At 40.3% G+C, this 12,594-nt stretch overlaps 1 protein-coding gene across 12 annotated transcripts in view; it reads right to left on the reverse strand.

The window, feature by feature from the left end:
- Positions 1–12,373, reverse strand: part of LOC106984159 (ankyrin repeat domain-containing protein 26-like) — a 197,336-nt gene extending 184,963 nt beyond the window's left edge. For 5 of the 12 annotated variants that reach the window (XR_008292946.1, XR_008292942.1, XR_008292944.1 and 2 more), the window contains exons 1-4: positions 11,846–12,369; positions 6,807–6,921; positions 6,468–6,641; positions 167–273 (exon numbers count right to left, since the gene is read on the reverse strand). Coding sequence is in view for 5 of the 12 variants with exons in the window: in XM_053208883.1 (XP_053064858.1) it covers positions 167–273; positions 6,468–6,641; positions 6,807–6,921; positions 11,846–12,096 (647 nt within the window). In the remaining 7 variants the exon portion in view is untranslated. Of the gene's footprint in view, positions 1–166; positions 274–6,467; positions 6,642–6,806; positions 6,922–11,845 lie in introns of all 12 variants that reach the window. The other 7 variants (XR_008292948.1, XM_053208884.1, XM_053208886.1 and 4 more) reach the window with 4 other exon arrangements.
- Between the last annotated feature and the right edge of the window lie 221 nt (positions 12,374–12,594).

The raw sequence follows: 12,594 nt of genomic DNA on the forward strand, positions 1-12,594 counted from the left end.
CATGTTGCCCACTCAGAATAATTGCTTTCTACCTAACTGGTGATGTGTTGATATTTTTCACTATATAATTATAAATTAATCATCTTCTTCTGAAGTTAATCTTCCTGACTTGAATAATTATTACCACTGTAGAACCATACTAAGGTTTAAAAGAAAACTACTGCACCTTTTTAATTTATCCTCTGCATGTATATTTGCTGCCTTTTCTACCAGAACTTCCACTATTTGCTGTTTGTTTTCATTTACAGCAACTAGAAGTGGTGTGATGTTATCCTGTAAAAGAGCAAAAACAATTTAGAATTTACAAAATTATACCTTTCCATACGGAATTTTAAAACATACAAAAGATCCTCTAAACTTAAACATATAATACAAAAAGTAAATAAAAAATGGCCTCTTCCTTCCCACCACTGTGCTTTCACCTGCTGCTGCTTCTCTTTAAAATAGCCTTCCTCCACTGGGGCACCTGGGTGGCTCAGTTGGTTAAGTGACCAACTGCAGCTCAGGTCATGAGCTCAGGGTTTGTGAGTTCGATCCCTGCATTGTGCTCCATGCTGGCAGCGCACAACCTGGAGCCTGTTCCAGATTCTCTCTCTCTCTCTCTCTCTCTCTCTCTCTCTCTCTCTCTCTCAAAAAGAAATACACATTAAAAATGGTTTTTAATAAAATAGCCCTTCTCCACCTTCTTCAACAGATTATATGAAGTCATTCTCCCAAACTCACTTCAAACACTCACTGGTTCCAAGATCGTTGCTTCTATCACAGTACTTATCATGGTATACTGTAGTTATTGTTCCCTATGTAAACCAAGTGCTTCTTGAGGGCAGGGGCTATTTCTTATCTCTGTATCTCCAAACTCCAAAACACAGCAGTATATGCTTTAAGTACTTTTACTGAATTAATAACCTAAATGATGATCTCTGGAGTAGTGTTTCTTAAATTATCTTCCAAAGAATACCTTCTTTGCCAGAAGGTAAGTACTATGTCCCAATGGAAAGATTTCATGATCATCTATGTTTGAGAAATATTATAAAACTGCATTATATGTCTGGCATTACAGAAACCCATGTAAATCTGCTCAGTCCCCATTTGACAATCCTTTTTGTGGCAAACATTCACATTTGAGGAATCAGAGTTTCAGGGATATAGTTTGGAGAGATTTCCGATAAAGATGAAGCTTTTCCCCAAGTTCTACAAACTTGCTTGTCTTCTGTCAGTGGTATCAGGATCCACTGACATCCGAGATGTCAACATAAGGCATCGCTGCTCCAAATGGGTCACCAAGGAGATGGGCTCAGAACTCCAAGAGTTAAGCTTCAAATGAACTTTGATTACTTAATATTAAATAGCCCATGGGCTTTCTCCTATTATAAAATGCTAAATTTTTATCTTAACTGTTAGGAAGCTCCATATGAAATTTTATTGTCAATTATAATAATCCTGGGACCTTAATACATATCTACTTCTAAAAAAATCTGTATTCTAGTTGTATTCCAGTTTCCACTGGAATAGCTACTTACTTTATATTTTAGGCAAAATATAAATTGGAAATAAAAATATAATGGCTTATCAATAAAAATTCAAACACTGAGTTATAGAGATCATTTTTAGCATAATGAAAGTGACTACATTATTTGCATTTTTAGGGAACAATGCTGAGGAGAAAGAGAATATTGTCTGCAATAGGCATAACCTATTCAACTGTAACCATGATTAATCTAATACGGTTTGCAAATATTCCAATAGGAATACGATTATTCAAATGTTGTTTCTTTTAATGTTTATTTATTTTTGACAGAGAGAGACAGAGCCTGAGCGGGCAAGGGGCAGAGAGAGAGGGAGACACAGAATCCGAAGCAGGCTACAGTCTCTGAGCTGTCAGCACAGAGCCCCACACGGGGCTCAAACTCACAGACAGCGAGATCATGACCTGAGCCGAAGTCGGACGCTCAACCGACTGAGCCACCCAGGCACCCCAGGAATACGATTATTCATAGTACACAGAAGGAAAAAGTGTCTTGTTTTCAAACTAACTTATGGGGCACCTGGGTGGCTCAGTCAGTTAAAAGGCCGACTTCGGTTCAGGTCATGATGTCGTGGTTTGTGAGTTCAAGCCCTGCATTGGGCTCTATGCTGACAGCTCAGCCTGGAGCCTGCTGGGGATTCTGTGTCTCCCTTTCTCTCTGCCCCTCCCCCACTCATGCATGTGCTCTCTCTCCTTCAAAAATCAATAAACGTTAAAAAAATGAATACAATACAAAAACAACTTAGAAAGTCTAACTTGGAAAATTCAATCCTATTCCGAAGACATTAACATCAAATACAAAATATATATTATAAATTAACATGGATTGCCTTGAAAACCTTGAAATCTTTATCAAAATAGACCATAAAACAGAGGCGCCTGGGTAGCTCAGTCAGTTAAGCATCTGACTCTTGACTTTGGCTCAAGTCATGGTCTCATGATTCATGAGTTCAAACCCAGTGCCTCCTAGGGATTCTCTCTCTCTCTTTGTCAAAATTAACTTTGAAAAAAATTACCAAGGTTTCTTTGTGTCCAAAGAGATCTGATTAGCGCAGTCTAAAATATATATATATATATATATATACATATATATATGTATATATATGTATATATACACACATATGTATATGTATATATATATGTATATATACGTATATGTGTGTATAAATATGTGTGTGTGGGTGTTTGTGTGTGTGTGTGTGTGTGTGTGTATATAATAAAACAGTAATTGTAAACGCAATGCTTATGGAGGCAAAGTAGGTGACTCGAGTAAGTGAAGAACCTAAGTGGGGACAGTAGCAAACTGGACACACCCATACCTCATGTAAAAAGGTCAGCCGCTGGAATGCATACCAAACAGTAGTATGGGCTCAAAGTACCAGGTATGATTCTATAAGAAGAGTCTGAAATCCAGATTTCTGCATGAGCGTCATAATTTTAAATGTTGACTCAATGTATGGAGGAAACGAAACACATCCAGGGGCCAAATTTAGTCAATAGCCCACGGGTGTTTTGGTTGTGCGTAAAGCATATATTTGTATGTAAATCTTTCCTGAAGTATCAGTATCACGTTTTACCAAAAACTTAGGCCCCAACATGTAATAAAAAGTGCTCCTAAGACTCATAAGAGGGGAGCCTGGGTGGCTTAGCCAGTTGAGCATCTGATGCTTGACTTCAGCTCAGGTCACGATCCCAGAGTTGTGGGACTGAGTCCTGCATCAAGCTTGGCACTGAGCTTGGAGCCTGCTTGAGGTTCTCCCTCTCTCTCTCTGCCCTTCTCCCCCACTCACACTCTCTCTGTCTAAAAGAATCACAACAAAAAGACTCGTAACACCCCCCTTAAGAATTTTTCCAATGCTTATAAAAACTGTAATCTATCTGTGTTTAATTCTCCCAGACTGTTAATCAAGTAGACAAATTAGTTCACAACTATGCTGAAACTAAATTATGAAAACAATTCCCAACTGTATTGTCACTAACTGCATGTCCATGTTTAAAACTACCATTTGGATTATGCCAGGGCTATATGAATTTAACAGACATCATAAGACAGTTGGTCACATAGCTTCAACTAATAAAGAAGATTCAAGATTTTCTCCTATTGCAATCAGGAAAACACTGCTTGTAATAACCAAATGGCTATGAATATGAGAGAGAGAGAGAGCAAGCGTGAGTGAGTGGGGGAGGGGCAGGGAGAGAGACTCTCATGTGTCTCTGCACCATCAGTGCAGAGCCCAATGTGGGGCTCGAACTCACAAACCATGAGATCACAACCTGAGTGGAAGTCGGACGCTTAATCAACTGAAAAACCTGGGTACCCCTCCATTCAGTAGTTAGCTTCTTTTAAAGTTTTTTTAAATGTCCACTTTTTGTGGGCGAGAGAGAAAGAGCACGAGCAGGGGAGGGGCAAAAAGAGAGGGAGACTACAGAATATGAAGCAGGCTCCAGGCTCTGCCTAAGCTGTCAGCACAGAGTCCAACACGGGGCTAGAACTTGTGAACTGTGAGATGATGACCTGAGCCTGAAGTCAGATGCTTAACCGACTGAGCCACCCACACACCCCAGTAGTTCTTAACCAAGAGTTGTAGCACAGTCTCAAAAAAATATTTCTAAATATCCATGTCTATGTATACACGTTACTAGATTTACTCAAACTCTTCGGGAGAGAGTTTAGGCTTGTTAAAAAAAAAAATTGAAACTTCCCCAGGGCACGGGGATTCACCACCACAATTCTAGCTGAGAGTGGTGCAGCAGACAATCACATCAGTCTCATCTCTGTGGCCAACTCCCTCTATCATTTGAAGATTTAGCCAAAAGAATGACTTATCAAAACTGCATTTAATTTCCCTGAGCGGAGGTAGAACAGGGACTAAATGTAAAGTCAAAATGCAACTTGATTGCATTACTTTTAAACTTCTTACTTCCCATCAAGATATTCTAGATTTCAGAGCAGAGTTTAGACTCTTACCTAAGTGGCTGTTTCTGCCAGAATAGGATTATATGACAGTTAATTCTTTGTTCTTTCTTCTCATTGCCCACGTAATCAACCACCTGTTCACTGCCAATCTGATTTCTTCTGAGTCCTCCTACACTTGGTCTCTAGGCAGGTTTGCAACTCACTGTTTCCCTAAGTAACAATTATTCCCCTCAAAAATTGAAGACTCCTTGACTAAACATAGAAACTGAAGGGGAAAAAAAAACAATAAAACAAACAGCCTCTTCTTGTTATTTTATCTCACTTGTCAAATTTCCAAATTGGCCTACTTAGTTCTGACTGCTCCCTCCTTTCCCCTTTTTTCCCTTAAGCCTTGGCCAATAAAAGATAAATCCCATTTTTATAAATCACTTTTTTTTAATTTTTTTTTCAATGTTTATTTATTTTTGGGACAGAGAGAGACAGAGCATGAACGGGCGAGGGGCAGAGAGAGAGGGAGACACAGAATCGGAAACAGGCTCCAGGCTCTGAGCCATCAGCCCAGAGCCCGACGCGGGGCTCGAACTCATGGACCGTGAGATCGTGACCTGGTTGAAGTCGGACGCTTAACCGACTGTGCCACCCAGGCGCCCCATAAATCACTTTTTTATCAAATAGGAACTTGTCAACAGCAGCGATGTTTTTTATTGTAAAATGCAGTTGTTTTCTTTGAGTTTTAAGACAAAGCCTAGGGCAAATTTTGCTTTCCTGTGTTGTTTTTCACTAATAAAAAAAATTGGATGGGAAAAATATTTGAAAACAAAATAAGTGTTACCTTTAACAAATATACTGTTTTCATAAATATTTGCCATAAATACATAAAACAAAGCAGTATTCTCTGTTTCTTTAACGTATCCTCATTTAAAATGAAATCTTAGGGGTGCCTAAGTGGCTCAGTTGGTAGAGCATCCAACTTCGGCTCAGGTCTTAATCTCATGGCTCATGAGTTCATGCCCTGCATTGGGCTCTGTGCTGACAGCTGGGAGCCTGGAGCCTGCTTCAGATTCTGTGTCTCCCTCTCTCTGCCCTTCTCCCCGTCTTGTTCTGTCTCTGTCTCTCTCTCTCTCAAAAGTAAATAAAAAATAAGAAGAAACGAAGGAAGGAAGGAAGGAAGGAAGGAAGAAGAAATCTTAGATAAGTAAGTTATTGCAAATATTTTCATTCAGGGAATCCTTGAACTTCCATATACGTAAAATTGACCCTGCCCGTGTCAACCAAGGGTGTTCCTCTAGGGGCTTCAGCAGTGAAAGGTAATGCATGTCAAAGAAAAGGAAGGTGGGCCAGCAAGTGTGGCCATCATCTACTCCCCATGTACAGCTACAACCCTGCTGAGGAGCTACACAAGGTTGAGCAGGAGCTACTCTCTGAAGTGGGACACCCCAACATGGTACATGGCTGGCCGAGTGGCTACCAACACAAGTAGATGCCTTTGCTGGATGTCAAGATATGACCTGACCCCAATGCCCTCATCTTCAGAGCACCGGTGCCTGCAGTGCCCAGCACCTACAACCTGCTGCTTTCTCCTCCCGCTTGCACACATCCAAGCTCTCCCTGCTGGGTCTGGGTCTCCATTCCTCCTCCCACCTATCCCCTGCAGCGCCCCTTGCCTAAGCCCCTGCATAGCCCCTAGCCTCCATCATCACCTCACTCCCCTCTAGACCTTTAGTTCTTTATGGGCTCTGAGACTACCATCCACTTGTAGGCACTAATGGAAACATTTTCTTTCTGGGGTGGAAGGGTGGCTGGGAGATACAACTTTGCCCTTTCTGTGGGCACTGCCTTTTTCTAGCCCTCCCTGACTTGTCATTGGAGTTCTTTCCATGATGACAGGGCCTGATGTATAGAATTCAGTGAGTGAGTGTGTGTGTGTGTCTGTGTGTGTGTGTGTGTGTGAAATAAAACATTTTGAGGCTAAAATATTCATGTATATATATAAAATTTCAAATAATGTATAAATTAGTTCTTTACCTTATTTCTTGCTTCAGTATTCGCATTGTATAGCAGCAGTTTCTCTATTATGGATATATTATCACCAAAGGCCGCATAGTGGAGAGCAGTGTTGCCACTCACATCCCTAATATTTGGATCGGCACCATTTTCCAATAGTATGTTTACGCATTTCTCTTCCTGGCACTGTACGGCCTGTCAGTGATATGCCAAGAAACAGAGTGTAAATTCTGAGAATTTAAAGTAAGCATGCCACAGGTTTCACCAATTCGTTTTGTTTCGAGGCAATAAATAATTTCATTTTCATTCTAAGTAATGACATCAAATCCATCTCAGGCAGACATAGCTGGTACTACATACCTTCATGAGAGCTGTCCTGTTTTCATTATCACAGAGGTTAAGATGACATTTCCTCTCTACTAGGAGGGTCACCACTTCTGGATGGCCATTGGCACAGGCCAAATGGAGAGCAGTCCTAAAAAAGTGAGAGGACTTTTTAGGAAATGATAGTGCACTCTCTCAAAACTTGCAGTTAATTCAGGAAATTGTAAGCCTTAAGTAGCATGTTATTCGTATGCCTCCAAAACAAAGATTCAGTTTTCCTCTGGAGAAAGTACAATATTTAGTAGTGATTACTCATCACACTAATAAAAGAGCAGCCTGTTTGAAGAGAAAGAGCATGACCTCGGGATTCAGCTCCACTTGGGTTTGAATCCTAGTTTAACTCTGTCACTCACTAGTTATTGCTTAGACTTATCCTCAATGTCCTCAACAAAAGGGGATAAAAATAGTAGTTGTCTCGTGTCACCTGGCTAGCTCAGTCTGAAGAGCATGTAACTCTTGATCTCAGGGTCGTGAGTTTGAAGCCCCACAGTAGGTGTAGAGATTGGTAAAAAAAAAAAAAAAAAAGATAATAATAAAATAAAATGCCATGAAATGAAATGAAATAAAATAAAATAAAATACTGAGTAGTTATCTCACAAGACCTCATTGTGATGCTTAAATGAGGATCTATGCAAGTATTTAGAACACTTCCTAGCATTCTAGCAAATAACATCTCAATAGTTGTTGGATAATATAATTTTTATTTGAATAAAATAATAAATAATTATTTATTTATATTATTTATATAAATTATATATAAATATATATATTATATATAGATATATATATTTATATTATTTATAATAAATAATAAATTAATAAATTTTATTTTAAATGAGAATCTATGCAAGTATTTAGAACACTTCCTAGCATTCCTAGCAAATAACATCTCAGTAGTTGTTGGATAATATAATTTTTACAATTAGTACTGCTTTACATAGACGACACTTCAATTAGGTACCTTGATACAATTACACCTACTTTGCAGATATGTTTTAAGGATTAGCAAGAATACTGCATTTCAATGATTCTAAGATGCTTATTTTGTCACATTTTAATATCTCTGACATTGGAATGCAATTTATAACTCAAAATGTCTTACAACTGTAAATGGCAGGACTTTAAAAAAATAATTGGTATATAAAATAGTGGGACACCATAGAATCTTGGTGCCTTCCATTATGTGAAATGATGGTATACACAATAGGTCTATTGCAGTTCTAGTCATATGATTGGCACTTAAAGAAATTTTAGTTCTGAAAAGCATTACAGGAAAAGAGGACTAAATTAAAAAAAGGAATACATTTTTAAGAACTTCTTACTTTGCTTCTCAAGAAAGTTTAAGCCACAGGAAACTCAGGATTCCAATGACTAGGAAGCGTTCATTTTATTAAATATTGAGGTCTACAGATTGTACGAAAATCAAGTATTTCCAGCGATCGATATTAGTAGTTACTACTCTCATAAATTTCAGAAGGTCAGGTAAAGCTTATCTTTTACAATTTCCTATCTTCAGAACTTTGAAAGGAAGGAGGAAAACTTCCCATTGAGATTAAGTCCTAATACTTCAATGTAAAATTTCTCATCTTAGGGGTGCCTTGCCGGCTCAGTCAGGAGAGCATAGGACCTTGATCTCAGGGTTGTAAATTTGAGCCCCACGACGGGTATAGAGATTACTTAAAAATAAAATCTGGCGCAGAGCCTGCTTTAGATGCTCTGTCCCTCCTCTCCCTTTCCCCCTCCCCCTGCTCATGCTTTCACCCTCAACAATACATAACACTTAAAACATAAAGTAAACAAGATAAAAGCTGGGGCACCTGGGTGGCTCAGTCTGTTAAGCGTGCAGCTCTTGATCTGGGCTCAAGTCATGATGTCATGTTCACTGGCTCAAGCCCGTGCTGGGACTCTTTGAAAAATGTATTGGAAAAGTTCCTACTTTCAGCACGGGGCCTGCTTGGGATTCTCTCTCTGTCCTTCCATTCCCCCACCCCCACCCCCACCCCCACGCCATCCCTCTCACAAAATAAATAAATAAACCTAAAAAATAATATCTTTAGAAAATAAATAAATGAAATTCCTCATCTTGCTCATACTGTGCAAACTGAAGTCTTTGAGAACAAAAGAATCTTGGGTAGAGTATGTCCGCTATATAATATATGTGCAGGTTCTAGGTGATAAATAAACAGATGGAAAGAGTGGATGAATACATTTGGAGAGTTCAATATTTTGAAAGACAAGGTATATAAAGGAAAGCATACTTCTGAAACAGTAAATAATCCCTTATGTTTGCTAGGGCTTATTTTTTTCATAAGCACACAACTAATATATTTTATTTTCATGATTAATATAAATCATTTACCTATTACACGTAATAAAGCTACCTATAACAGAAATACTTATGTATAGGATTAATAGATGCATAATACAATCTACAAGTGCAAATAAAAATACTCCCTTTACTTCTGAAGAGGCCAAAAGTTGTCCAATGTGCCAATCCTCAAAAAACATTTCAATTGACTCACTTTTCTTATTTTACATCCAAAAATATTTTTTAACACAAAGTGAGAAATTATTTTTATGTATATAAGATCAATATTCTTGCTCTTCTCCAGGATCACTTCGACGACAATAAACCCTTTCTGTTGGGAATAAATTTTTAATAGGACCTTTATACACCTTTTCCTGTAGAAAGCACAGATTTTCTTTGAAGGCAAAGAAAAATGCATGTAAATACAAAGGCTCAGAAATAACAAAGGTCGTCACATTTTCTGCATTTTTGGGCTTAACATAAAACTGTAGTCTGCTTGTGTGTACCTACGATCACACTGATTTTTGTTCTCACTTAATGATCCACTAAAGCACAGCTCTGCATCTCTGTGTATATCTATTATCTATGCCACTTTCAATGATCACATATCCATCTTATGGATGTAATGACATTTACTTGTAAAAGCCATTATACGAGTTCTTCTTAATACATTGCTATTTTAAATAGTGCTGAGAAAAGCAAAATGTATGTCATTTATCTCTAGTGATTTCCTAAAGATATTTTACTAGAAATAAAATTGATGGGTAAAATGAATACATGTTTTTTAAATGTGGTACTCACACCAAATTGTCTATTGGAAAGTCGCAAACAACTTAAACTTTAAGCGGCAGTATAAGCACCATCACTCTATTTTCACAAAGGTTGTAGATGGAAAATTGTATTTCAGTCCCTTTTTCACTTAAATTTCTTTTTTCCCAGGGACACTATATTTCCCTATGTCCACTGGTCCCTTGTAGATATGCAAAGAAATACTTTGCACGATTTCAAATCACAGGCTTTTGTTCGTTTTGATTTCAAAGACTTCCCTGTAAAACGAAGATAGATTCTGTTGTCTGATACAAATATGTTGTAAATATTTGCAAGTGCATTGTCTTCTATTTTAATAATATTATTTTCTGATACAGGCTTTTAGTTTTTTATGCTGCTAAATCAATCTCCAGAATTCTTGATTTAAAAAAATATTTTTTAATATTTATTTATTTTTCGGAGACAGAGACACAGAGTGCAAGCAAGGGAGGGGCAGAGAGAGAGGGAGACACAGAATCTGAGCTGTCAGCACAGAGCCTGAAGCGGGGCTCGAACCCACAAAGCACGGGATCATGACCTGGGCCAAAGTCAGATCGCTTAACCTACTGAGCCACCCAGGGGCCCCAATTTTTTTTTTTGAGAGAGAAATAGAGAGAGAGAGAGAGAGAGAGAGAGAGAGAGAGAGACAGAGAGAGAGAGAGAGACAGAGAGAGACAACACAGAATCCCAAGCATGCTCCACATTGACAGCAGGGAGCCCGTCGAAGGGCTTGAACCCATGAACACCTGAGATTATGACCTGAGCTGAAATCAAGAGTCAGAGGCTTAACTGACTGAGCCACCCAGGCACCCCCCAAAAGTCTTGCTTTTCAAGTCATTCTTAGGATGGGTAAATAGGCATTTGTGGGATTTTTTTCTGTTACTTTTCTTATTTTGCATATTACAATTTTTCAATTGATATCCCATCTGGAACTTATTTTAAGGGAGATAAAATTCTAACAAGTTTTCTCCAAATTGGCTGTTTCTCCACTACTTAGGAATAATTCACCTTTTCCTACTCATATGAAATGTCACCAGTATCAAATTCAAAAGTCTTATGTATATTTGAGCGTTGGTCATGTTCTACTCTGCACCACTCCTTTATCTGTCTTCTCAGCTGTGTGTAAATGAATAATTTGTGGACATTTCAGGTACATTTTGATATCTGGAAGGGCAAATCTACCTCCTATATAAAAACATAAGTTCTTAGGTTAATTCCAGTTCGTTAACATACAGTGTTCTATCAGTTTCAGATGTACAAGAGAGTGAGTCCAAAAATTTCCTTAATGACATCACAAGAAGAGCATGTGTAGCCAAAATTCTTAAAACCAGGATGCTTTCATTTGCTTTACCTAACACTGACAAATACAGGAAGGGTACACATTTTGAGAAAAAGGAGTCCTCCTATTCAGAGCCATCTTCCACTTCAAAATGTCCTTCCAAGGTCCCTCAGGAAATAGCACACACACCTAAGTGTACACAGACATAAACTGGATACTGGATTTTGTCCCAAGAATTTCTAGCCCAGAAGTTGATTACAGGAATCATTTCTCCCATTATGCACTTTTCTATGACGTTATGGTATGAAAATGAGTCCATTAAAAACAACATGTTGTCGACACTTAATTTCGTGTGTGTTACTATTGAAATTTGGGTAAATCACGTCAAACTTGAGAGGCAAGTGGTCTATTCAGGAATTAACGGGCACGTGCCAGGGCAGCTGAAGACTTTGTATTTGCCGCTCACGCTGTCGGCCTGGTGCTAGACCACGTAGGGTTCCCACGACCGAGGGGCAGCGGGACCTCAGGAGGGAAGAGAACCCAGCCCCCCGAGGGAGGGCTCGGATGCACAGGTAGAGCCAGGCCAGATGTGCTCCCTGCCAGCCTCCAAGCCCCTATTACCTGTTCATCTTGTCTCTATCATCCACGCCATTTTCCGCGAAGAACAGAATCTGCTGCACTTGCGCTGCGTTGCCCATGCAGGCAGCCTTGTGGATCTTTCTGAGATCTCTGTCTTGGACATGGTAACCCAGCAGCAAGTTGTCAGTTGTATTGTTCTTCTGCCCAACGCCCCTGCCCTGCCTCTGCAAGCCAGAAGCGGAGCCCATGGGCGACCTGCCCTTCTCCCTCCCGAACCCCCAAATCCTCTTCATTGCGAAGCCTGCGGGCTCCACAGAGACTTCACCCCGCCCTCCCTTTCCGCTGCCTCCCGAGCCCAACACTAGCGCCGGAGACAGGCCAAACCCGCCTGGCCACGACACCCCAGCAGTGAGGATCCGCGTTTGGGTAGCTGCCACTTCTCAGTAACCGGCAACTAGGAATACCGCCAAACACAAACGCGCTTGCGCACTTCAGAAGAGGCAACCACTGCGCATGCGCACAGAGGCCTAACTGTCAACGGTACCCACAGCTCCGACGCCCCCCCCCCCCCCCCCCCCGCCAGGCCCAGCGCGGGGCAGCGAACAGAGGGGAGGGAGCTCCGGTGGGGGGTGGGGCGGGGTCCAAAGCCACGGAACCTAGCGGGAGCCGGCACCTCTGCTCGCCACGCTCGGGACTCGCCTCGGCAGACTTCTCGCCCCACGCGCGCCTCCCCAGGGGCCCCTCCCCCGCGCCGCGGCCCAGGGTGCAGCCAGGCGGCCCTGCCTGGACCG

Source organism: Acinonyx jubatus, chromosome E4, assembly GCF_027475565.1.
Source record: "Acinonyx jubatus isolate Ajub_Pintada_27869175 chromosome E4, VMU_Ajub_asm_v1.0, whole genome shotgun sequence".
Taxonomy (NCBI): Eukaryota; Metazoa; Chordata; class Mammalia; order Carnivora; family Felidae; genus Acinonyx; species Acinonyx jubatus.